Raw genomic sequence first — 27056 nt, 5'->3', positions numbered from 1 at the left:
GTAAATATTTAGATACATATTATCTTTTGTAAAATAATAAATTTATCTCTTTTTCAGTTAAGTACTACTTAAGAAATAATTCAAGATTATTTTATATGGAGACAAGTCTTGATATCACTACAAGAAAATCATCAAATAAAAATCAATTTTTAGATACCAAATAATTAGTTGCAATAATAACTAAATTAGAAACTATTTTAGAAACTAAAAAAAATGTTTCTAAATTAGTTTCTATTATTGTTAAATAGTTTCTAAATTGGTATCTAATTAGCAACCAAGGTTTTAACAACCAATTATTTAGATTCTAAATTTGGTAGCAACAACCGTGGTTGCTAATTAGATACTAATTTAGAAACCATTTAGCAATAATAGAAACAAAAAAATTATTTAATCCCTAAAATGGTCTTTAATTTAGTCACTATAACAACTAATTATTTTTTGTTTCTAAAATTGGTTTCTATTTCATGATTTTCTTGTAGTGTGTATTTTTCTTTTGTTAAAAATTTTTAAAAAAATTATGATAATAATATTTTTTTTCTTCCTTGTTATTTTAAGGAACAAATAAAAAGTATTTCCTTGTTAAAATTGGTTCAATTTTATTTTGATTAATATTAAATTATTAGAGAAGAATATGTTGCAGAACTTGCAAATTATTTGTTTCCTTTTCGTAAAAATGTGTAACATTTTTTTTTTTAATTATCTGACTGGTTTGCAAAGTATTTTGATAATTTATAATATTACTTAAAATAAAGTGAGAACTAAAAAATGTATAATAATGTTTTGATGGTGATAGTTTAAACAAATGAAACATTATGTGTATTTCTTAGGTGAAATAAGCAAACAAACTAAACATATATTATTTCACATCACATAATTACTATATTTTGAGTGATATCAAACATAAAGAATTTAAATCTCTTCTTTATTTATACACCACAGGTATAACGAAAATGTAATATAAAAGAAAGTGTAAGAAGGACAATACTTATAAATCAAGGAATAAAGTATCTTTTCATACAAATGTCATGACTTTAGACTGATGTTGAACTTTCTTTGCATTTTTTCATAACTTAGCCAATACAAAGAATCAACCCTACATTTCATGTGTTTTCACTCATTTTCTATCTTCAACTGTTTCCACTTTTTTTCATCATCAATAGTTTACCTCTTCGTCGGCACCATGTTCGTTCTCCCTATTATATTTCATCTTACCTTTTGGTTTTCTAATATTTATTTATTTGTTTTGTATGTTTTATTTATTTTAATGTAGGTATGTTGTACAGCGATGATTTCATTTATTTATATATATGTGCAATGCTTTTTATTTTATATTGATATATGTAATTATTTATTTTGTTTTTATTTTTATTTTTATTTTGATATATGTATATAAAATATATAATGATAATTAGATGTTTTTTTTTTAATAAAATTTATCACTTTTTACAAAAAAAATAATCTGATAGCTTGATGATTGATAATGGTAATAAGTTTAAAGACATAAATATTTTTCAAAATTATTAATATTAAATAAGTTAATTATCAAATTAAAATTTATTTATATATTAAAACTTGTAAAACTGATTTTCATAAATATATTATAAATAAGGATATAATTTTAAAAAACTTTATAAATATTTTTGAATTTATAAAATAATTATAACTATATAGAATATTTAAACATTTTAAAATATTAGTTTATAGATACTCTACATATAATATTTATTCTTTATAAAAAAAACAAGTAAATTTTTTTTATAAATATTATTTTGAATTTATAATATAATTATAAGTATAAAGAATATTAAATATTTAAAATACCACTTTAAAATATTTACGTACAATTTTAATTTTTTTTATATTAATTAAGAAAACTTTATAATTATTATTTTGAATTTATCACATAATTATAAGTATAAAGAATATTTAAATATTTGAAAATACACAAATTTTACGTATAATATTTAATTTTTTCTAAAACTCAGAGTAAAAAAACTTTATAAATATTATTTAAATTTATAAAATAATTATAAGTATACAGATTATTTAAATATTTGATAATATCACTTTACAAAGTTTATTTATAATATTTAATTTTTAAAAAAATCAAGTAAGAAAACTTTATAAAAATTGTTTTGAATTTATAAATAATTATAAATATAAAGAATATTTAAATATTTTAAAATACACAGAGTTTACCTATAATATTAATTTTTTTTCTAAAAATCAAGTAAAAAAGCTTTATAAATATTATTTTGACTTTATAAATAATTATAAGTATAAAGAATATTTAAATATTTGAAAATACACAAAGTTTACTTATAATATTTATTTTTTTTCTAAAAATAAAGTAAAAAACCTTGTAAATATTATTTTTAATTTATAAAATAATTATAAGTATACATAATTTTTAAATATTTTAAAATACTACTTTATAAATACTCTATATATAGTATTTAATTTTTTTCTAAAATCAAGTAAAAAAAAATTATAAATATTATTTTGAATTTATAAAATGATTATAAGTATACCACTTTACCTAGGTTATGTATAATATTTAATTTTTTTAAAATAAAGTAAAAATTTAAAAGTGTAAATAATATTTTTTGATGAATTATTTAATTTAATTTTTTATTTTACGTACTATAATTTCTCTAAAATGTGGTTCTTTAGACCTAATGATTAAACTTATATAATTGACAAAGATTTGTGATCATGACTAATGATAACCAATTGTCTATGTATTTCGAAAATTTCGAGATGTATAGTACGAATGACATGAATCTTGATGTATTGGTGTCAATTTCACACTAATTTCACAAATACAATAGTAAATCAATTTGCGGATACAAGTAGCAACAGTGACAATTCTTTGCATGATTAAACATGGATTGAATGTGTTGTATGTGTTAACCGAGACAAATAAAGTTATATCGGAGTTTATTCTACAAAAAGAGCGAATTGATCTTATACTTGGTCCATACTGAAAGATATTGTAACATTATTCACATGGGTCTGGAAACATTTATTAATTTATGTCAACCAATAAGAGGAACGGGGATGGTTAAAGAGGCATTTCAATCTATCGCTGAAGAACAAATGGCTAAATATTTACACATCATTGGCCACAATGTCAAGAATCAAAGTGTTTCGTTCTTCTTTCATTGATCCGGAGAAACAGTTGATGTTGAAGGAAATATTGATGTTGCGGGGAGAGTTCTTAATTCAACCAGTTGGGACCGAGGTTGAAGTTCATATCTTAAACAACAATCAATTTTTTCCATACTTTAAGGTATGAATATGAGAAACAATAGTTAAATATTTAATTCATGTTGTATGTAATACAAATTATTGATAACTGTGAATTTGTTGTGTATTAAGATTGTTTAGGTGTCATAGACACCACTCATGTCCATGTTAAAGTCCTTCGAGTTGATGCTCCTCGTTTTCACAAAAGAAAAAAAGAAAAGACTGGCCAACGCAAAACGTATTTGTTGCTTGTGATTTTGACATGAAATTCACGTATGTTCTTGCCAGGTGAGAAGGAACAAAGGATATTGAAGGATGCCTTTGTACGAGAGGATCTATTGGTCATTCTGAAATGTTAGTTGAGTGTGTTTTCAAGTACAATAAATATTCATTTGGTCCCATGACTTATAAGTAACAAATGTTAATGAATTGTTGTAGGCAAATACTACCTTGGAGACACAGGTTTTATATGAGGTTGTCGCTTTGTCATCATAGCGAGTGGGTTATGCTATGGAAGAAAAAACTGCAATATAATAGACGCCATGTTGTTGCAGAAGAAGAACGAAACTCCATATTTCGTGAACACACACGCACACTCCGTCGTACATCGACTTTCCAGTACTCTGAGTCTGATATATGGGAAATGTTAGTGGGGATGAACATACAGGATGAAGATTTGTTGGATAGCTGTTACGAATTCGTTTGTGGTCATCTTAATGCGGTAAAACAACTCTTGACCTGCCGCCTCTCGAGCGATGAATGAGAAAGCTAGCGAAGATAATGACTACAAATCCCTATACTACATAAAAAATTTGGTTGTATTTTATTATGCATATGTTTTTCTTTTCAGATATGTAATCTTATTTATAAAATGAATCCCTAGACAAATTAAGTACTTCTATGACTCTTTTGTATAATACATATTTCAATATATCATTCATATAATTTTTCGAAACATTATTATTATTATTATTATCATTTCTTTCATGTTTTCTTTATATATACATTTGTATTGTATGTTTAATATTTATTATGCACGAACTTTAGCAATAAATTTTGCTTTAATGAATTAAAATATTGCATTAATTTTATTTCATAAATATTTTTTCTTTATTAAATTATAGCTCCAACACATTATCAGAAATAATTTGTTCAAGTACCATAAATAATCTTTTAATTGCTTACAACTATAACTCAAAAATAAACAATCCACAATTACAACTTTGTTCTTAATAAAGTTTATGACAATCATAAATATGGTCCAAAAAATTTACATAATTTATATTTTTTTAAAGTTAGCTCGAGCACAATACCGAAAATATTGTTTCAATTGCTGAAAATAATATTTTAATTCAAGACAATTATAATTCACAAATAAGCAATCAAATTAATTTTTTAACAATTTTTAAATACAAGGACAAATGTGTAAAGTACATTTTTATCAATTAAAAAAGTACAATTTCAATCGCATTCATCACATCATTCACAAGCTTTCATAAATTTTTCCTACATTTCCCACTCTATTTACCTTAATCTAAACACTCTAACTTTTTTACCCTTTCACTTCAAATTATCTCAAATTCACTCTTCATTTTCATTTCCTAATTCAAACAAAACATAAATGACAAGTAGGGTTTTAATTTCGATGAAATTGAAAGAATTGAAGAAGAAATTCTTTGCTTAAGAGAATTGAAGAAAAGTTATTTTTGAAAAGTTTGAAATGGAGGTTCTTAATTGAAACACAATAAGTTACATAATACATGTGAATTTACACAACAAAAATCACTTTACAAATGTGTCTTCCATAAACAACTTTTCTCCACATTAGGGGCACGAAAACCCCAATTTTCAATCATCCATATTGTATCTCCTTTCTCCATTTTTGTGATGGGAACTAAATTACCTAGGGGATTTAAGGTCCCTAAATTTACTAATCTTTTATTTGGATAGGAAATTTCATAATTTCCAAGACATTCCAATACATTGAATTTGAATTAATTTTATTTTAAATTGTTTAGGTTTTTTAAGTAAGAAAATTCAAATTTAGTGAATTTTAATTTTCTTGTTTATATAAAGTATTTTTACTATCATGAAGTTTAAAAAATTATTTAAATATTAAATAATTGTTAAAAATTCAAAAATATCAATATTCATAATGTTAGGTGACATTGGTAAGGGGAGTGTAGCTTATATTCGTCTTAGGAGGAGTTGGGAAGGGGAGGATACTAATGCCTATAAGCAGTTTTTGAGGTGTAAAGCGCAGGCTTCTGCACTTGTTACTGCTTGGGAGTGCAGGACAATAAGATAGCCACCAAGGTCAATTTGGAAAAGCGTGAGATCGTGTTAGATAGTCATTTGTGTAATTTTTGTAGGGTGGAGGAGAAGTCCTGTCGACATTTGTTTTTCGATTGCAGATTTGCTTGGCTAGTTTGGAGTCACTGCTTTGAATGGATTGAAGTGCAGTTTGTGTCTCACAATGTTCCTTTGCTGAATTTTTCCCAATTCAGACTAAAAAATGCTTCTGGGGATGTATGGGTAGCGGTTTGGATTGCAGTGGTAAGCGAACTGTGGAAGCACAGGAACAATGTAGTCTTTAATAGAGGTGTGGCTGACATTTCAAAAGTTTTGCCTTAGTTCAATTAAAGGCTTGGTCATGGGGTCATTGTCAAGTCTCATGCTATGTTTTTTCTCATTTTCTGATTGATGTCTTGACCCTCTAATCTATATGAAGATTATTTGTTGATGTTTTTTCTAGGAGTTTGTTTTTTAGGTTAGATAGTTAGGTGAGTTGGCTTGAGTTTTTTTATACGGATTTAATCACCTTAAAGTGATTCATATTTATTGATTTTTTATTGTCGATAAAAAAATGACATCTGTAAAAAAAAAACACGATCATAATTAATATTGATGGGAAGTTTTCCATCTAGTAATAGAGAAGAGATCCTACCAAACTATTAAAAAAAAAAAAATAACATTTTTATTGAAAATAAAAAAATTCAATGCAAACATCGAAAAAAAAAATTACAGCAGATGTCAACTCAAAAAATATAATTCACAACCGCAGAAAAATAAACATCGACAAAAAAAAAATAATCACGACAGATGTCAATTGAAAAAATCTAATTCACAATCGCTAAAAAAATAATCTCCCCAACATTGGTCAAAAAAGCTTAACTAATATCGAGAGAAAAAAATAACGACACGATCCAAAAAAATTCTAAAAATAATTAAAAAAAAACTCCTATTAACATCAATAAAAAAAAATTAGTTGACATCAACTGAAAAGTAATCATCCTATCAATGTTTTAGTCTTGGTCTAGCCCATGACACCACTACCAAAATCAAACTAAGGGAAAACTACTAAGAAGAAAACATGAATTTGAGAACATACCATATTTTCAAATTCTTACTTTTTAGATAGAAATTGAAATTCTATAATTTTAAACACCTAAATTACTCTACTAAAATCCTAAAATTTCAATTATTTTAAAAAATAAATTATCCAAATAACATATTTTATCATAAAACATGTTAAATTCTCTAAAAAAAATAATTGTCTTCTTAAAATTTACTATCAAATACATTATAAGTTTTATGGTTAAGTAGGGGAACTGATATCTAAACACGTAGCTAGATAACAAATTGAATGTGGACATGTTTTAAAAGAGTATTTAAAGATGAAGTATTGACATAGTTCACTTACCAAGAATGTTTTTAGAATCTTGACTTCAAATTTAATATATAATTGGGATCAAATAAAATGAAATTTTCATAAACAACTCCCTGAAAGAGAAACTAGAGTAAGTCTAATGAATATTAAAAAATATATAACAGTAAAAGTATGATGATTATCTAAATCAATTTTAGCAATTGCAGTTTAAATGTTTCACTCAAATTCTAGAATATGACACAGTTGAGTGACAAAATAAAAAAGATTAAACAAATAAAAATAAAAAATATATAAAATGTTGATAAACAAATTAAGAAAGATCAAGGTGAAATTTTAAAATGAACATGAAATGGATGACAATAATGATGTGTTATATAGATACAACAATAAAATATCTTATCAATCTATTTTAATTATTAATCACACATTTTCAAAAAAAAACCTGTCCATGTAATTTTTTTCTTAAAAAAAATGTACTTTTCTTTAAATTTCATACTAATGGTATCAATAACCGTGATTGTTATTATGCCTCAAAGATTGTCATACATCATTTTAAAATTTACATTTTTTAAGGAAAGGTAATCAATTCAAAAAATTACATTTATTGAAATATAAAAATTTAAATAACTAAATATTGAACTTACTTCAATAATATTTAACTAAGATAATTACAAAAGCTATAAATCAAAATGATTATTAGAACCTGAAAATCGTTGAGTACTTAATCTATAAAAGAAAGAAAAAAACCAAGCCCAAATCAAGTAGTTATAGTGCTAGATCGGTTCTATTTTGGGCCATTGAATTTAAGGCCTTTTTGGTAAAGAGTTAACCAAATAAAAATGAAAACAAGATTGGCGTCGCCCGGACTCGAACCGGAGACCTTCAGTGTGTTAGACTGACGTGATAACCAACTACACCACGACACCAACTTTGATAATGTTTTAACTGTATTTTATATTATCAATATTTAACATATTTATATTATTATTTAACATTAACTTTAGTTATATAACGACAGAAAGAAAGAGTAATGACTTTTTATATTACATATAACTTTACTGTATTATAATTATTAGTTATAAAAATTAAAATATTTTAATTACTTTTTATTTTAAAAAATGAAAGCATTGTGTATAATATTTAAAATTTTATTTTATAATAGTCTAGTATTACAATATCAAAATGAATATATAAAAATAAATAAATTAAAAAGTCTAAGAAAAACGTAATTATTTTCAATAAAAATATACATTGAATGAAAAAATAAAATTATCATATCAACTTACATTAATATATTAATTTTTATTCTGATTTAAATTTAAATTATCTGTAATTAGTGAAAAGGACTAAAAGTGATTGTTAAAAAATAATAGAATTTTAAAATTAATAAGTACTTTCCTACAGAAACTAAAAACAGTCAAAGTGAAATTTACTAAAATCTTATTTAAACGTATGAAATCTAACAATGATCAATATTAGTTTTTTTTTTACTGGATCACATTTGACGTTTAGGTAATGGCTAAAAATACCTTTAACGAGACAGAAGTTTTTTGTTTATTTTTAGATTTCAATTTATATTAGTTCAAGGGGAAAAAATATAGAAGCATACATCAACACTCTATAAAAAAACATTGTTACTATATTAAATAATAAAATATATTATAAATCAAATCATTAAGTGCGTAATTATTTTACTGGATGACAAGTCCATGTGCAAGTTCACACCCAAAACTAAATCATTTTCAATTTTTACATACATATATATCCGAGAAGCTGTCAACTCGACTAAACTTTGGGGCCGGAATGGGCCCAAGGTGTGATTTTAGTGAAAGAGAATAGGGTGTTTCTACCTGCACCCCAACAAATGGATTCCCGCACCCTATCATTTTCTTAAAAGACCATTTTATCTCTTTTAAAAATTATTTCAAAATATAGGGTGAAGAAGTACCCAATAAAATATTCAAGGTGTCGTAAGTAAGTCATCTCAGTCCCGACGAAATCCCATAATAAAAACCAGCAATTTGTTTTCTTATTAGAAAAATAAACGAAAACAAGATTTACCTAATAGACATTAAAAAGCAAACAAGCATACGAAACATCTTTCTTCGCACACTGTTAAGACATAAAATTTAAAATTACATTATAAACAAACTAAAAACTTAAAATATAAGTTTATATGAAAAAATATATAAAAATCAATTAATTTGAACTGACTGATCACCACAGAAAGTTAAAAGCCCAAAGTAATCTGTTATGACTAAAATATTACCAGTCAAATTAAGATTTGCTTATAAATAAGATATATAAGATATAGTATATAAGACAATCAATAAAATCCTCTGAAAACAGTTACTACACAATCTACCTTATTAGAATCAAACTAGAAATCATAATCAGCTAAACTTTAATTCATCCACTCATTTCATTGGAAGAAAATGAAATCAGTTACAATTAAGAACAAATCACATAATCATAAGAAACCACAATTTACATTGATTCTCATTAAAACCCTAACTTAAAAGAGGAGAATCAACCACCAAAACCGTAGAGAGTCCTGCCTTGCCTCTTGAGGGCGTAAACAACGTCCATGGCAGTAACAGTCTTCCTCCTAGCGTGCTCAGTGTAGGTAACAGCATCACGAATAACATTCTCAAGGAAAATCTTGAGGACACCGCGAGTTTCCTCGTAGATGAGACCACTGATTCTCTTAACACCGCCTCTGCGAGCCAAACGGCGAATGGCCGGTTTGGTAATTCCCTGAATGTTATCACGAAGAACTTTCCTGTGCCTCTTGGCTCCTCCCTTTCCCAAACCTTTCCCTCCCTTTCCACGACCAGACATCTTTACACTCTTCTTTCTCTTCTTCTTCCTCTCCTTCGGATTCTAACGGTTTCGAATTGAGATGTGATGCCGCGAGGTTAGGGTTATATAGAGCCAGCATTCCATGGGTGAGATTTGTGTTTTTGTCTGCGTAGGGAAAATCCACGCTGGTCGTTCATTGTCATCTAATCCACGGTTGGAAACTGCGATCCGTGTCATTGCCATTGGTTCGTGCGCAACCGTTTATCGTGCGAGATCGACGGTGGATTCGAATCACTAATCTACTAATGGTTCGCTAAGTTTAAATATTGAGAATACATTACAATTATAAAATAAATCAAATCCATTTCCAAAATACAATATCTATGACTTCTACAATTTGTTTGTGACTATTATCTATAATCTATAATTTCTATAACTATTAATAAGAGATTTGTTTTTAACTGTTGTTTTATGTACATATTTCGTTATTAATTATATATTTGTTAATACGATCTATTCTATTTTTTTTACTTACTATTTTTTTTAATTCAATTATCTATTTATAATAAAAAATTATCTATAATAAGAATATTAGTCATCTACTAATATTTCTATTCTATTCTTAGTTATTATTTTATAATGTGGTTGTTATATTCAAATATTTATAATTAACTTACATAAATATTTATAAAAAAAAATTATTAAATTAAAAAAATATAGATATGCATGTTCATGTGTTTTTTAATAGTATCTATAGCAATATAGATGACGATTCTCTTTTTTTTACATTTATAAGTTTATATTTATATTTATATATATATATATATATTAATTCAAAAATTGTTATAAATTTAAAGTTGAAATTTCATCATTCATAGCTTGAATCCTTGAATCGTGTTTAGCCTCAACATAATACTAAGGGTAAGAGATTGAGAATCGTTAATGAAAAATCAATTTTTTTTATTTAACCTTACAACAAGCATCACAAACAATATTTTTAGAAAAAATCAAAGTGGGATGAAGTTGTTTCATGACCAACATTCTTTCAATGGATAAATGTCTTAATTTGCATAGCCATATATCAATGAGTAGTTTATTACAAGAATTGAAAGCTTGGAGGGATTCGATATAACAAGAGATGCAATGGCTTTTGAATTTGTAAAGATTCACTTCAACATTCACTGTATCAATCATCCTCTTGGTGGTGATATATTGTATCATATACTTATTAGCCATGAAAAACAATTGATATGCATGAAATTAGTTTATTTCAAGAGAGATCAAATTGTATTTGAAATTCGATAGATATAACACATCAACTAGATCAAGAAACTCTAAAATGTGTATGATACTATAATATTTAGCAATCAACTGTTCTCTATTGGGAAGACTATAAATTATGGGTATAATTTGTCTATATTCACTATATAAGTCAAGAGAAGATGCAATATGGTCAGAAAAATCATGAGTTAAGAAGGCAAGTATTGCGATTAGGATGATTGTTTATGGTGCAAACAAAAGGTAAAAGACTTCCAACAAAATCAATTTTAGGAATAAAACCAAGTTTTTTAATATGAGTACTTTGTGTAGATGAAGAAGATCTTGCAGTGGATGTCTGCTACAATAAATTAATTAGAGTTTGATATTGTTGTGAAGTTAATTTCAATTATGAATTTTGTGTTTCCTGAGTTGTGACTGTCATTATTGTTTTTATAGTTATGTTGTTAGTGTTAGCATCATGTGCCTTGTACAAATGATGCCCAAATGGATATACATATTTCTTGGAGTATTCCACCTCATTGTGGTTGTGATTCCACAACAATTGCATACCATCTTGCTTTTGTCACCATGTCAACCTCTATTATTATCATGAGAAGTTTTACCCCATGTCCCTTTATTTGATGAGAAATTGTTTGAATAACCATTTTTTTGAACAATCTTCAACAGTTTGTTCATTCTTTCCATAATAACTACAAAGATTTCACAAATAACAAGCATCAAATGCATTAACCAAGTTAAGATCATTTGTACTAGTTGTTCTATTGAATTATTTTTCTGATTGAGTAACGTATGAGAAAACTTTGTTAATTGAGGGAATGGTTGATAACTATTTTACAAGAAGTGTACCGAGTCATCAAAAGTAATAAATTATTCCTAAGGAAGAATATCGAACCCATAAGAAATAGTTACTTAAAATCCTAATCTTAGCATTCACTAAATGTAAGAATATGTACAATATTCAAGTTGCTTCTTTGAATCAAAAACAAACAAAAAACAAAATTTGAGGAGAAGAATGAGGAAATAAAAGCTACAATATCTCATAAAATGAATTTGGAAGCAAATATTATGCAAAATAAAATAATTATGGAAAGTTGGAAACATTAACAAAATCTAAGCTACAATGTTTTCCCGAGATCCTTGGAGCAGAAAAGCCTATAAATGGACCCAAGCATCAAGGAGAAAGGGGGAGCTTCATATGGTTTTATTAGTTTCTTTTCTTCTTTGTAATTATTTTGTTTTGCCTCCGCATGGAAGGCTAAACCTTTTTGGTCGTTTCCTTTGTAATTTCCCATTGAGTTTTGAGGTTTTGATCAATAAAAGTTTCATTTTTTAAATTCTCTATAGCAGTTGTTTTAATATTCTAATCTCCTGGAAAACTGGTTTTTGTGAGAGGTTGTACTTGAATGCATGATTAAGAGTCTTCCTTATCCTAAACTTTGATTTCTTAGTTAGTTCGTAATTTTCTAATTAATTTCTTAGGTGCATGATTCAAGAGAGAGAAGATAAGCACTCCCATGGAGTATACGCATGGAACAAAGTAGGTATTGATTCAACCAATAGACACGCATGTTTTAGCGGTGAGTTCAGTTGAATAAGATTGGCAATGTTCAATTTGGTTTAGCTCTGTTGGAGGATTGAGAAATGATTAATCTTTAAAGAACATGTGAAGAATTCAATGGTAGAAGAACTTGAGGATCAACCCCTTTTTATTTTTGTTTTAATCTCTTTTATATTTTATGCGCAACTATCTCAACCCATTTTTTTTTATTGTTATTGTTAATTTTTATTACTTGCAAATAGATTCTAAACACTGATTTACTGATTTCACTATTGGATTATGGGGATTGAGTGATTCGTCTAGGATTAAAGAATTGGTCAAAGTCATGGAATAATATAAATGACGCTAGTATTAAGGAAAGACAATAAAAGTGCACAACTGAGCTTTGAAGAGCTCTAATACCATGTAAAATTCATGGCATAATTTATTCAAAGACAGAGAAAGAAACAAAAGATATTTAGAAGAAAAGAATTATTATTTCAAATATTATTATTTACTCACATATTATAGCATTTGTTACAAGTTATATACATAATTCAATAATAAAAGACAAATTTTGTATAATAATATTTATTTTAATTAATAATAGAGATAAGGTTAATACTAACTGAGATAAGAACAAAGATAAAACTAATAATCACCTTTTGTCATACTGCTTGATTTTCTGTGAGCACTGAGCTTGAGTTTTTTAGAAAAACTTCTTTGAAGTTTGTTTGACTTGAGGGATTCTCCCACATATGTAGCTCTTTTACTTCATTGTGAATCTTTATTGTTTCTCTTATCAACTACTGGTACAAAATCCCAAACAACCATAATGAAAAAGCATTTGACATTTAAGCATCTCCTCATTTGTGTTGGTGCAGATCTTATTAGCAATCTCCTCTAGATGGTGGACAAAAGAGTATGTAATGTTATTGACCTCTTCATCTCCATTCCATATCCAAAATGCATCTTTCCTGGGGTATTCTTGTTTATCAATATCGACAGGAAGTTTTATGTTCCTTAATTCATTTTCAAGTTCCCCATGAGACTTTATCCTTGTTATCTTTTCAATGCAATTCAATGTGACGCCAACTTTGTTCTTGACACTCACCACATTCTCATTAACTCGATCATGGAGATCCACAAAAAATGTTTCATCTTCCTGCAACAATAGCTTGATATTTTCCATTGAGTGTGCCACAAAAAGTAAGAGATCTGCCATTGTTGATAGTGATTTCAACATCTTTTTGTAGCAGGCATTATGAAATGGAACGAACCAAAAATTTGGCTCTAATTCAGCTTCCATTGTGACCTCTTCTAATTGACTCACCATAGATTTCAACTTCAGATGCCCTTCTTTTGAAGCTTGATAGCTAAAAGATGACTTATCTTTTTCATTAGGAATGATAATGGCAATATGGCCAATGCAATGTTGAAGAGATCTCAAACATTGAGCAAGTTTAGCTTTTGCTAGAGTTGAAGCTCTAAAAGGATTAAAAATTATCTCAACAGCAACGAAGCAAAGGAGTCCAATTGTGGCCTCAACAATTCTAGCAAGTGCAAATTTACTTGGATCTTCATCGTGGTTTATACCAATGACTAATAAAGCTCCTGTAACTGCTGAAATCCCACCAGCTTTACCATACATTCTACTATACATAAGAAAAGAAGAGAAAAATACCCATGGTAGAAGAAGTGAGAACCTTATATCCATAAATCTTTGAAAAATGAAGCAACAAAGGACCCCGTAGATTGACCCCATTGCAGTTCCTTGTCCTCGTGCATTTGCAAGTGAGAAGGTTGAATGTTGGCCAGTCACGAAGCAGACAGCGACTGTGAGTCCTGACCAATATCCATTTTCCTTGTTATATGTCAAACCCAAAAACACTGCAACTCCTAATGAAAGAGAGGACTTAAGTGGAAAAACCAAATTACTTTTCGAGGGAAATAAATCCATCACAATGTCTCTAATATTGTTGATGCCCCACTGAAAGTTACCATTTTTCGAAGTTTTTCTCAGCATGGGGTCCATTTTCTTTATAATGGGTGAGCCGTCTAGGAGTAGATGCATGCAGTATAAGAAAAACGAGGCTGGGAGATCTTTATAGGCCATTGACAAATTTTTGGTCAAAATATCTTTTCTCATCTCTGATGTTGTGGTTGCATCAAAAGGAGTAAAGAATTTGGATTGTCGTTCTAATTGTTTGTTGAATTCTCCTATGCATTTCAGTAGTATACCTTGGAGATCCTCATCAATGACCTTTACAGGAAAAGTACAAGTTGATAGAGCAATGTCCATAGATCTTATCGGTAACTCGAAGTATTGTAGTTTATCTTCTGGATCAATCCAATCAGATTTGAAAATTCTTGTTTGTAGTTGTTCCCAATCGAGTGCATTCTGTTTCATAAAAAACATGAAAACCAAACATTTAGCTCCTAGGAAATTAACTGTTTGGTCCTCAAGCCACAAAGATAGGGCTAAATACCATGATTTATATATATTTACATTAACTCACCAGTTTATTTCTAATACTCTGAAGAAGCTTGACTCCTGAAGTAGAGAGAGACTTAGCTTGACTGAAGTAACCAACACCAGCTGAGTTGTTTGAGGCACATATGACCTTTATGTTGTAGTTTAACCTCTCACTTATATTATCATTGTATAGTCTACACAAATTTCTCGTCTGAAAGTAAGGTTAATTGTAATTAGTGTTTATTTACTGTCCTCAAATATCCATGAAATCAATGACAAATTGAAGTTTTATAACAAAAGCAGAACACCCTCTTGAATAAAATGCTATAATTTGTCAGTAGGATAACATGCACAACAAAGTACTTGTGGGTTTACATTGTTAATTCTTTAACATGCTTTACCTTCCAAATTTTTTTCTTTTAATATAGTTGTCTTCCAACCATTAGTGTTGTCTGGTTGGTTCATTTTGTTCCTTCTTATTTGTCGATATGTTAGTGCAACATATTTGAACACGGACACATGATACTTTGTTCGGCTATCCTACAGCTTTTCGAAAATTTGTCCTTATAAATTATTTCAAATTTGTTGCGAGACAATGTTGATGAGAATTAAAAAGAAATTAAGTAAAATATAATGATTTTCAAAAGAATAATAATTTTTTAACGTAGTATTAAGATTGTTTTAAACAAAATGTGCAATATATATGTCACAAACAAATGAAAATGGTAAAAGGAGGTTATATAAAACAAAAGTTTACTTGTTTCTTATTTGTTTAGTTGTATATGTTAAGGAGGTATATTTTCATAAAAAAATACATTATTCTCTTCCTTTATGATGGGTTAAAATAGTAATCATGAGAAAAATAATACTTTTGACAACCATCAGATTTGTATTTAAATATAAATATATAATAAAAAATAAATTTATAATTAAATAATGTAAAAAAATATATTAAAATAATAGTATTAAAAATTATAATATAATTATATAAAAAAATAAGATTGTAACTGTATTATTACCCTAACCATAAATTTCATGTAGAAACAATCACACGGCCCATATTGCTCCTGTGGAATTGTCAACTTTTTTAATAGTGTGGGGGAGTGTTGTGTCCACTGTTCTTTCATTTCCCTTCTTACTTTCAAGTTGGGTAATTGTTCAATCTTACATGCCAGATTTTTGGAGAATTATCATCTCTTAAGATAAGTTTGGTCCAGGGATTTGTTTAATTTATTACTGAATTTGACTATTGGGGTGCTAATCCAACTCCTATAAATACTCATTCTCATCGTTTTCATATTCCTTTTTTTTGTTCAATCAAGAATCTATTATATATGTCTATATTCTTTAAAGAAGTGACAAAGACTAAAATTAGGGTATAATTTTACAAATTATATATTATACAATAAAACAGTTTTATTTTTTAGCAATGGAGTTATTTTAACTAGCAAATTCCATTAGGTCCCAAATTTTCTAACTTTCGCTCTCCCAATAAAAGTTAAACACATATATACAATTTGACATACAATTAAATGATTAAATGATGAAATTAAAAAAGAAGTGAATGCCAGTGCCAAAGTATTCCTTAATCCTTCCTTTTGGAATGTATATAAGTTTCTTTTCATATAGTTTTGAGTTTTGTTGACTTATGCTGTATGCTAATAGAAGTATCAATCAATGCTAAAACAAGGAGTCCAGGTAGGAACCTTAATTCCTCCTTTCAAGATATTTTCAACCTCGAATGAATTAGTTAATTGATTTTAACTTTTTATTATATTAAACTATACCATAAGTTAATGTTAAAAAATTACTCCATTATCATGTATTTTCAAAAAGATAATTTTTAACATTTTTTTCCTAAAAGAATTGTCAAAATAATAAATTTATTAATTTATCTAAATTATTTCTAAGAAAATCACTAAATAAAAACTAATTTTAAAAATAAAATAAAAAATTAGTTAATATATTAATTAAATTAAATTTTAAAGACTATAAAAATTATTAATATCTAAAGTAGTTTTTATTATTAATAAAATTTATAAACTAATTTTTAAATTAGTATCTAATTAACTATCAAGGTTTTAACTATTAATTTTAAAAAGTATTTAAAATCTTGGTAGCTAATTAGATATCAAATTAAAAATTAATTTATAAATTTCATTAATAATAAAATTTACTTTAAATATTAATAAATTATGATTTTTTTATTAACTTGTCCCTCATACTTGAAAGCTAGTGCACATAAACAAAATCTTAAAGCAACACATGAATCTATCATTAACAATAAAATTTAAATAAGTTACTAACATCTAGATCAAATAAATATGTTAAATTTTTCATAAAAAAAACAAAAACAATTATTATTTAAACTACTAAAAACTATAATAATTAAGTATCATCTTCTCTAAACCTCAAAAATATAATTATTATTGTTCTATTTTAATAAAAATAATTTATTTTTTTTAGAGATTATGCCCACTAAATCCCTGGCCCACACGGTTTCTAGATTGATTAAACACGGGTTCTAGATTGATTAAGCAGGACACAATAAGTGGACCGTGAATTAAAATATTTAACTCCTTTCGTACTTTTTTGTCCCTACTAAATTAAGATTTTATGGTGACTTTTTTCTTCATAAGACACGACTCATTAAAAACACCAAAAATATCATAAACAAATTTATCATAAGGGTGGTGATACTTGACACCACAAACAATATTATTATATTATATTTATTTTATTTTTAATTTAAAATATTATTATATTATTATAATTGGGTGTAAAAGGTATGATAGGTTGTTTACTATATTTGAGTGAGGTGATGATATTTCTACACTTTGTTACACCTTATATTTAACAAAATATTAATATTTGTAAAAAAAAAAATTAATAAAAATATAAACAAAATGTAAAATATTAAAATAATTTTTAAAATTAAAAAAATTATAAATGATTAAAATATTAATATTTATTAGTGCATATAAGATTTAGAAAAAAACATTTTCATTTGATGTTAAAAGAGAGAAAAAGAGAAGTGAATGACGAGCTAGTTTGATAAAAACCAAACTAGAAACAGCAACATATTGGTAAGAAATTGAGTAGGATTATGAAGTCGTCGTTGATTTTATAACAAATATATTGTTCATTATTAAATGTATATTCATGTATGTAGTGGAAATGCATGAGCTACATCACCAAGCTAAGATCATTGAATTTCAGTATGTAAAGAAAGTAAGAGAAAATTGTTAATACCTGAAAGTAGGCGAGGCGAGGGCAAGGGAGCAACATGGCGAGAACAGAAGCCGCAGCTCCAAGGGCTGTGCAGCAGACCACATGAATTGTGTGCGTGGCGAATCCTTCTCCACCATCAATGGAAGTCCTAACGTAAACATTCACTAGCTGTCCAAACGCTATCTGCTTAGTGACCAAGTGGGTGGATTCAACAGGCAACGCAACGAGAAACGCAGAAGCTGCCATGGCGAGTGCAGCCACATGGCTGGTGAAGTTCTGGGGTCCTATCACCTGCACACTGACCAGGGAAAGTATCATGACCTGAATGCTGGCGCAAAGCACGTGCCAGCAACCTCTCAGCGTATCACCGAGTGTGCCATCTGAAACTATGAGGAGCGTTGTTGAGTATATGAAAGCTGGGAATGTGAGGTAGCGTCGGAGTGGTGCAGGGCCATAAAGGTAGCTGCAACCTGCTATGCTGCATGCCAAGGTGGTTCGTAGTGCAGACCTTACACGGCTTCTCCACACCTCTGATCTCGTGTTACTGATTGAAGATGTTTCTGACATACCTAATTAACCAACACTTCCTTCAGAGCTAGTTTACTCACTCAAGATGTTTCTCACATAGCAATACAAGAATTTCTTCACCTTCTTCTACACCTATTTAATAACACTTTGCCTCTATCATCCAACAGAAAATCTTAGCCACTAACCTTGTCAACATTAATCAGAACATATTCAACCAATGGAACTTGACCGAAAGAGAACCACTAATTAAAACTAACCCCAGAAGGAAAAATAAAAAAATAAGACAATTTTAGAAGATACAAAATAATTTAAACTTTTACTTCTAAATGAAACTTGATTTTTTTTTTTAATTTTTTTTTTAAATTACTTATTCAAACAATATATTTTGTCACCAAATATTTTAAACTTGTTATAGAAATAGTTATCCTTTTAAATTTGTGTATTCAAACACTAAGAGAATTAACAAAATAAATACACTTCTAAATAAGTTTGTATTTATTATAATTAATGAAAACACTTTAATTTACTTTTTTTTATATAAAATATGAAAGATAATATCATCTCATTTTCAAGACTAGAAATTTTAACAAGCATATTATTAAATAACAATTAATTAAGTTAAAAATAAAAAATAATTAATCATTAAGTTAGATACTATTTATACACCAATAAAAAAATCATTGATATCTAAACAATTTTCTATTAATAGAAATTTATAAATTAACTATTTATACACCAATAAAAAAATCATTGATATCTAAACAATTTTCTATTAATAGAAATTTATAAATTAACTTTTAGATAGACATCTAATATTAGCTATCAAGATTTTTTACACTAACTATTTTAAGTTTTAAATTAATATTTAATTAAATTAGTAACTAATTTATAATATAAAATAATTAATAGCTAATGTTAGATAACAATAAAAAATTAAGTTATATATTTTTATTACTAATAAAAAATATTTTAGATATTAATAATTTTTAATATATAAAATAGTATTTAATTTAATAAATATAAAGAGTAATTATTTTTTATCTAAATTGATTGTTATTTGATTATTTTAAGTGATTAGATTATATAACTTGATTTAAAGGTAAAGTAATCTTAGCTATTAATTAAAAAATTAAATATAGTTGACTTTAAATTTTAAATGTAAACCACTTGAAGTTTCGTGATAATATTAATGAGTTAAATATATATCTAGTGAAATATATATATATATATATATATATATATATATATATATATATATATATATATTTCTAGTATGTGGAAAAAGAATGATTTTTATTTTAATAAGTGAAGTTATTTTTTTCTTTTAAAACTAAAAGTTATTGTCTTTTATTCTTAATATTATATGATAATAACTAACTAATCATTTATTTAACAAAAAAATTAACAATACGTTCCAGGTGATACATAACAATATAGTAAATAATATAACTAATTCAAAAAAATCTTAATATCCCTGAGAAAATATTATTCATCTATCTTAATATTAACATTATAAAATTTAATGTTTATTTATTAAATTTTAAATTAATAAAAACTTAAAAAAATAACTAAAAATCACATATTTCATAAATATGAACAATTATTTAAGTTTTATAAAAAATATAAAAAAAAGTTAGTACTAGAATCAAAATCTATTAATTTTACATAAACTAAAAAATATACTTTAGGTTAGTCTCAGTATTATATGATAGTAATTAACTACTTGTTTATTTTTTAGAATTAAACAATCGTTCCAAGTGACAAATACTAATATGGTAATTAAATAATATAATCAATTCAAAAGAACTCTTGCTATCTGTGAGAAAATATTATTCATCTATCTTAGTATTAATATAATAAATTAAAAATAATTATTTAAAATTTTAAATGAATGAAAAAATTAAAAAAGCTAAAACTAAAAATCACATATTTTATAAATATTAAGTTATTATTTTAAATTTTATAAAAATAAATAAAAAAGAGAGTTAGGAACCAGAATCAAAATCTATTAATTTTACATAAAGTAAAAAATATATTTAGACCTAAAGTAAAATTTACGTTTTTAAAGATTTAAAATAATTATTTATGTATTACGATGTGATATTTGACACTTATATATCAATATTCTACTAAATATTTAATATAATTAACGATGTGACGTATAATATATGCTATAAAATATGTTGTCATAATATAATTACATAACATCTTTGTCCATTGCTCTATCCAATTCTGTAAATCTGACCTTCTAGATATTATGACTCTGCAATTTTTAATATTAAATTAACAATATATACACTAATAAAATCAAACTTAAAAGTAATAAATATCAATTCATCTTTAATTTAAAAAAAAAATTAATTTATTAACTAAAGTTTATTATATCATGCACTCATTAATATTAGTATATATAGGTAAGTATTGTTTACTTTATATATATAATGGTTTGGTGATTTTTTAAAATTTTATTCATATTTTTCTTCTTCTTCGTAAATATGTTTGAAATGTATTTACTATAATTTTGTTTTTAATTGGCAAGTGTATGGCAAAATTCATTGGTGGGCACCTCAAAAAAGTCTTCCAACTTAAAGAGATACTTTATGATCTACCCTTTGTTCTATGGTTAAAATGCAATAGGGGTGACGCTTATGTTAAATCAATTGGGAGTGGAGAATTTTTCAAAGATGTGATAAATATAAGCAAATGATCCTTTGTTATTTTCCTTAGGGTAATAAACAGCCGTTTTATGCAGAATTATGGGTGCCATTATTGTTATTGAAAGAGAATAATAGATGAAATTATGATTCGAATGTGCTTCTTTTTTAACTGTAGTGCCCTTTACTGATCCTCGTATAGTTCCTTAGGATCTTTGGAATAGATGAGACAATTGCATAGTTTTAACCAAAATTATGTTCTTTGTGGTGGGTCATATTTACTTGTCATCTTTTGTGGACATAAGAGACTCCCTTATTCTAGCTACCATCATAAATAATAAAGACAAAAAAAAAATTAAAGATGTTATAAAAAAAAGATAAACAATGTTCTTAATGACACATAAAATAATGTTTATTATGTCTAATATTTTAAGTTTCCAGACCAATAAGATCATTCACAATTATATTAAATTATATTAATATGATTATGAATTTCTCTATATTATTACAAGAAAATATTCTATTACTGATGAATTTATTAAACAAATTATGTTTGTTAATAATTATTAAAGAATTCTACTGATAAATAATGATAAATAAGTGTATTGAATAATTTTAAAAGATAAAGCATGATCAAACTCATTCTCATATATTCTAACTCTTCAAGCAAAAGATTCTTCAAAAATTTATAAAAATAAACTATCCAACCGTCATGAATATGTATGATAAGCCCACGTATATTCATTACATTATGGCTTAACCAGATTCCATGAATATTATATAAGATCATGTAGAAAGGATCCAAATATTATTCACGTGTTTTTCTTAATTATCATGCTTCTACAATAATGATAAAATTTTGAGATGATTTATAAAATAGAATTTCATAAATAATATATGATAAAAATATCGTCTTATTTTACAATTTTAAAGTCAACATCCGATTATATCAAATAAATGTTAGTTAAGCAAGCTGATGATTAAATATCCATGTTACTACCAACAATAATAAAATTTTGAGTTGTTTTGCAATTTCCAAGTCAACTAATGGATTACAAACATTTGATATTGATTTCTATTAAATAAAATGTTAGTTAAGCAAAATATATGAGTAATAAAAAACTTAAATTAGTACATCTAACCCAAACCAAAAAATATTTTAAATAAAAATAATATTTCAACGCATAAAGAAATGTCTTGTTTGCTAAAAACATCTTATACGCAAATATTAAAATGTCAGGTGAAGAACTTGCAAATTTGTAAAAGCATGTGAATTTTTAAGGTGTAAGATAGGAACATGATACAATATATAAGACTTTATTAAAAGATAATATAGTTAAGTTCCCTATCTAGCACAATTTACACTTTTATTTCCCTAACTAGCACCATTTTGCTTTTATTTTCCTATCTAGCACTCTTTTGTTTTTATTTCTCTATCTAACACCCTTTTATTTTTTATTTCCCTATCTAGCACCATTTCAAAAATAAATAATTAATTAATTAATTTTTTTTATATAATTTTAATTTTGAATGCATTAAAAAATAAGTATTTTTAATGTTTAAAATAGTTATAAATATAATTAATGAATAAAGAAATGAGTTTTTACAAAATAAAATAAAAAAGTAATAAATTAAAAATGTTTAGTTTAAAATTATTTTTTTAAGAATGAAGAAAATAAGAAATTAAACCCTACAACAACATAAAAGTTGAATCTATAAACATAAATTAATATTTATTATTATTATTGATGATGTAATCATGTTAATTTCAAGTAAAAAATACAGGACATAATTATAAAAAAACCAAAGTCAATTAGTATTAATTAATAGTGGACACACAAATAATATTGAAGTGTTTACCCTAAATGCAAAATCCTAAAAAAAAACTAATGCAAATGTTACACTTAATGCTTAAAAATGAGAAGAAAAAAATGCAAAAATAAATAAGTATAGAAAATAAAATCAACAATAATAAAATAAAAACAAAAAACAAAAATAAATAAACAATGACAGAAAAAAATAATAACTAAAAACATATAAGATATAAAATAAAGGAAAAACAAAATAAGATAAATATACAAAGATATAAAAAAAAATCTAAACAAAGATTAAGATAAGAGATATAAGACGATACTAAATAAGTAGATGTTGATCATAAAAAGAAAAATAAATGAAAGATAATCATTCATTTAATATTTTCTTCAATGGTACATTAAATAGTTTATGCGAAATGAAACATAATTAAGGACGAGAAAAGCACAATCCAATAATGTTGGGACATGTTCTTTTTGTGTGTCCTGGTGTTTAACAATATGAACATTTTTTTGTTCGATCATGTTGTTCTCTTATATCAATATCAGTCCTTATTCGACTTGACTTAGGTTTCCCATTTGAGGTTATTTTCATGTCGGGCCTTGGGCATAGTATTTGACTAGTGTATGCAGGCCAATGCTCTTCATTTTTTAGTTCCATCAAATAGTATTTCGTAACATGAAAGATCTCTTGCAATGTTGTTATTTTTATTTTCTATATTTATTTATTTTTACATTTTTCTTCTTCTCATATTTAAGCATTAAGTGTAGCAATTGCATTAGTTTTGTTTTTAGGATTTTGCATTTAGGGTAGATAGACACTTCAATATTATTTGTGAGTTCAATATTAATTAATACTAATTAACTTTGATTTTTTTATAATTATGTCTTATATTTTTTACTTGAAATTTACATGATTACATCATCAATAATAATAAAAATAAATACTAATTTATGTTTATAGATTCAACTTTTATGTTGTTGTAGAGTTTAATTTTTTATTTTCTTAATTCTTAAAAAAAAAAATTAAACTAAACATTTTTAATTTATTACTTTTTTATTTTTATTTTGTAAAAACTCATTTATTTATTCATTAATTATATTTCTAACTATTTTAAACATTAAAAATACTTATTTTTTAATGTATTCAAAATTAAAATTATAAAATAAAATTAATTTATTATTTATTTATTTATTTTTGAAATGGTGTTAGATAGGGAAATAAAAAATAAAAGGGTGCTAAATAGGGAAATAAAAGTGTAAATGATGCTAGATAGGGAATTGAGCCCAATAATCTCATAGTTTTTTTATTTTTTTATACAAAATCACTATGTTACTTAACATTTCAGCTCAGCTGATATTTCAAGTAACAATAATTATTAATAACATAATTTTTTTAAAATATTAATTTATATTTTAAATTTAATTTTATTAGAATTTGCATAAAAATTTAAGTAGTATAAAGTTATTTTTAAAATTAGCTTTGTAAAGTGAAAAGAGAATTAAAGAGGTTTTATTTTTTTATTCTTGTTTTATATGTTGTTGTTTTTTTCTTTCATGTCTTATTTTTCTATTGTAGAAAAGATAGGGGGAAATAGTAAAAATAAAGAAAATATTAAATGTAATAGGTAATGTGATACAAAGAAAATAATGAAGAAATAGATAAAAAAAAATATTTTATTAAGTGATATACAATAAAAATATTTGAATATTCTTTTTGTTAAAAAATAATTTATTCTTACATATTTACAAGTTTGTCTTCATGCTTTTCAAAATATAAAACAAAAACAACTTAAATATGTTACAGAAGAGCAAATAAGAATGAGTTGAGACTTCAATTTATCGACACATTGTTTCTTTAGTTATGTGAACATCTTTTTTATCTTAGTATTCAAACACTAAATACCCATTATTATGATTTTCACACAACGTCGTATACAATAATGCGTCTACTAAAATTTCGTCTATCCATAAAGTGGAGATAATTTGTTTCGGGTTACAATGTACATCTTATAACTTATAAGCATTAGTGCTAAAAATATATGCAAAAAGTATTGTATCCATATATAAAATCTCCAAAAATTATTTTTTGAGATTCACATTTTTTTTTTCTTATCCAATTTACAACTCTTTCCAATAATAAAATATTATATTTAATTAATAAAAATAAACAAAAATTTGAAATGAAATAATAATATCTTAATTGTTAAATAAAAGTAAAAAACAATAATGGTCTCAATGTGATATTTTTCATCCACCCCTTAAAAGTCATTCTTCATCACGATGTTGTCATTGAAATCTAATCCATTTTTAAATATCTTGGACATTAGGTATAGGTAGACATCAACAAAAATGTTTCATGCTGATAAAAAAAAACAACATAAATGTTTCATACATTCACTTGTCATCACTATCACTTGATTTATCAAGCATTGCTATGTGAAACCTTCCCACACAATTAGATACACTAATGTCTAAAATCAATTTCATAATTGATTATTACGAAAAAATATATATTTATAACACTTATTATTAGACAAAAAATAATTAATTACTATATTAATTAAATTAAATATTATTTAAAGATAACAAAATTATTGGTATCTTAAATTGTTTCTATTATTAATAAAAAATTATAAAATAATTTCTAAATTAATGATCAACGTTTTAACTATTAATATTTTAAATTGTAAATTAGTCTCTTAAAAAATTAACAGAGACTAATATAAAATATAAGTAATTAATAATTAAAATCTTGATAGCTAATAATTAGATATCAATTTATAAATTATTTTATAAATTATTAATAATATAAATTAATTTAAATACTGATAAGTTTTTAGTTTATAAAATAGTCTAATTAGTGTATTTAATAATTTTAGTAACTAATTATTTTGGTCTAAAAAATAATTTTTATTTAATAATTTTTTTACGTATATTTAATTGTTATTTTTATAATTACATGTTCATGTATGTATTATAAGGCATGTCCAAAAATAATCAACTATCCCTTAAAATAATAAATTATTTTCACTTTTGTGGCTTGAATATGTCACGTGAAAAAAAAAACAAATTATCACTATTATAATTTTTCATATTGCAATAATCAAACTATCACTATTATAATTTTTCATATTACGATTTTTTTATGAAAAACCTTTCTTGTAGATTTGAATTTAGTTCGTAAGACATTTGAAATCCTACAAAAAGTACAATAAATTTTATGTGAAAAAGACAGCACGGAAACTTTCCACCAAATTTTTAAATACAAGGGAAACATTTATGCAACTTTAATTTCATACGTAACTTTCATGTTAATTTGTAGAAATTATGTCTGCAACTAAGTTTCATATTAATTTATTTCGAAAAAAAATTAGAGGAAATTTAATGTGAATTTTAATATGTATATATATTTCAAAATAATTTATATTTGACAAATAATTTTATATATAATTTTTATATACTAATATAATTATAATTTATTCAAAAATAAGTTTGAAACATAATTACATGTTTTGAAAAATTACCATAAAAATGTTAAAAAAATTAGATAAAATTAAATGTTTTATAATGAAAAGTTAAAAAATATTATGATTTTTTTAACATACATATTGTTAAATTCATAACTTTAACTTTTATCTCATGTCAATAAATAAATTATATAATTTTGTAGTTAGAAAAAGTAATATTTTTAAATGCAAATTTAAAAAAATTATGATTTTTTTTACATAATTATTTTTAAATTCTAAACTTTAATCTTCTCTCATATTAATAAATAAATTATATCATTTTTTATAGTTAATAATTATAATACAAA

General features: G+C 25.2%; 2 protein-coding genes and 1 non-coding gene across 3 annotated transcripts; all 3 read right to left on the bottom strand.

The window, feature by feature from the left end:
• Nucleotides 1–7771: 7771 nt before the first annotated feature.
• Nucleotides 7772–7845, bottom strand: TRNAV-AAC (transfer RNA valine (anticodon AAC)). The gene has a single exon. It is a non-coding gene; the product is annotated as a tRNA-Val (tRNA).
• Nucleotides 7846–9300: 1455 nt separating this feature from the next.
• LOC137814368 (histone H4) lies at nucleotides 9301–9885 on the bottom strand. The gene has a single exon (XM_068617066.2). The coding sequence runs from the start codon at nucleotides 9758–9760 to the stop codon at nucleotides 9449–9451; it is 312 nt and encodes a 103-aa protein (XP_068473167.1). The 5' UTR covers nucleotides 9761–9885; the 3' UTR covers nucleotides 9301–9448.
• A 3131-nt stretch (nucleotides 9886–13016) lies between these two features.
• Nucleotides 13017–18887, bottom strand: LOC137814366 (uncharacterized). The gene is made up of 3 exons (XM_068617064.2): nucleotides 18268–18887; nucleotides 15059–15226; nucleotides 13017–14940 (listed from the first exon to the last, which is right to left on the bottom strand). The coding sequence occupies exons 1-3, from the start codon at nucleotides 18811–18813 to the stop codon at nucleotides 13342–13344; spliced, it is 2313 nt and encodes a 770-aa protein (XP_068473165.1). The 5' UTR covers nucleotides 18814–18887; the 3' UTR covers nucleotides 13017–13341.
• Nucleotides 18888–27056: the final 8169 nt, after the last annotated feature.

Source organism: Phaseolus vulgaris, chromosome 1 (genome assembly GCF_051622355.1).
Source record: "Phaseolus vulgaris cultivar YP4 chromosome 1, ASM5162235v1, whole genome shotgun sequence".
Lineage (NCBI taxonomy): Eukaryota > Viridiplantae > Streptophyta > Magnoliopsida > Fabales > Fabaceae > Phaseolus > Phaseolus vulgaris.
The sequence above is the reverse complement of the archived record's forward strand: the minus strand, read 5'-3'. Positions and strand labels throughout refer to the sequence as shown.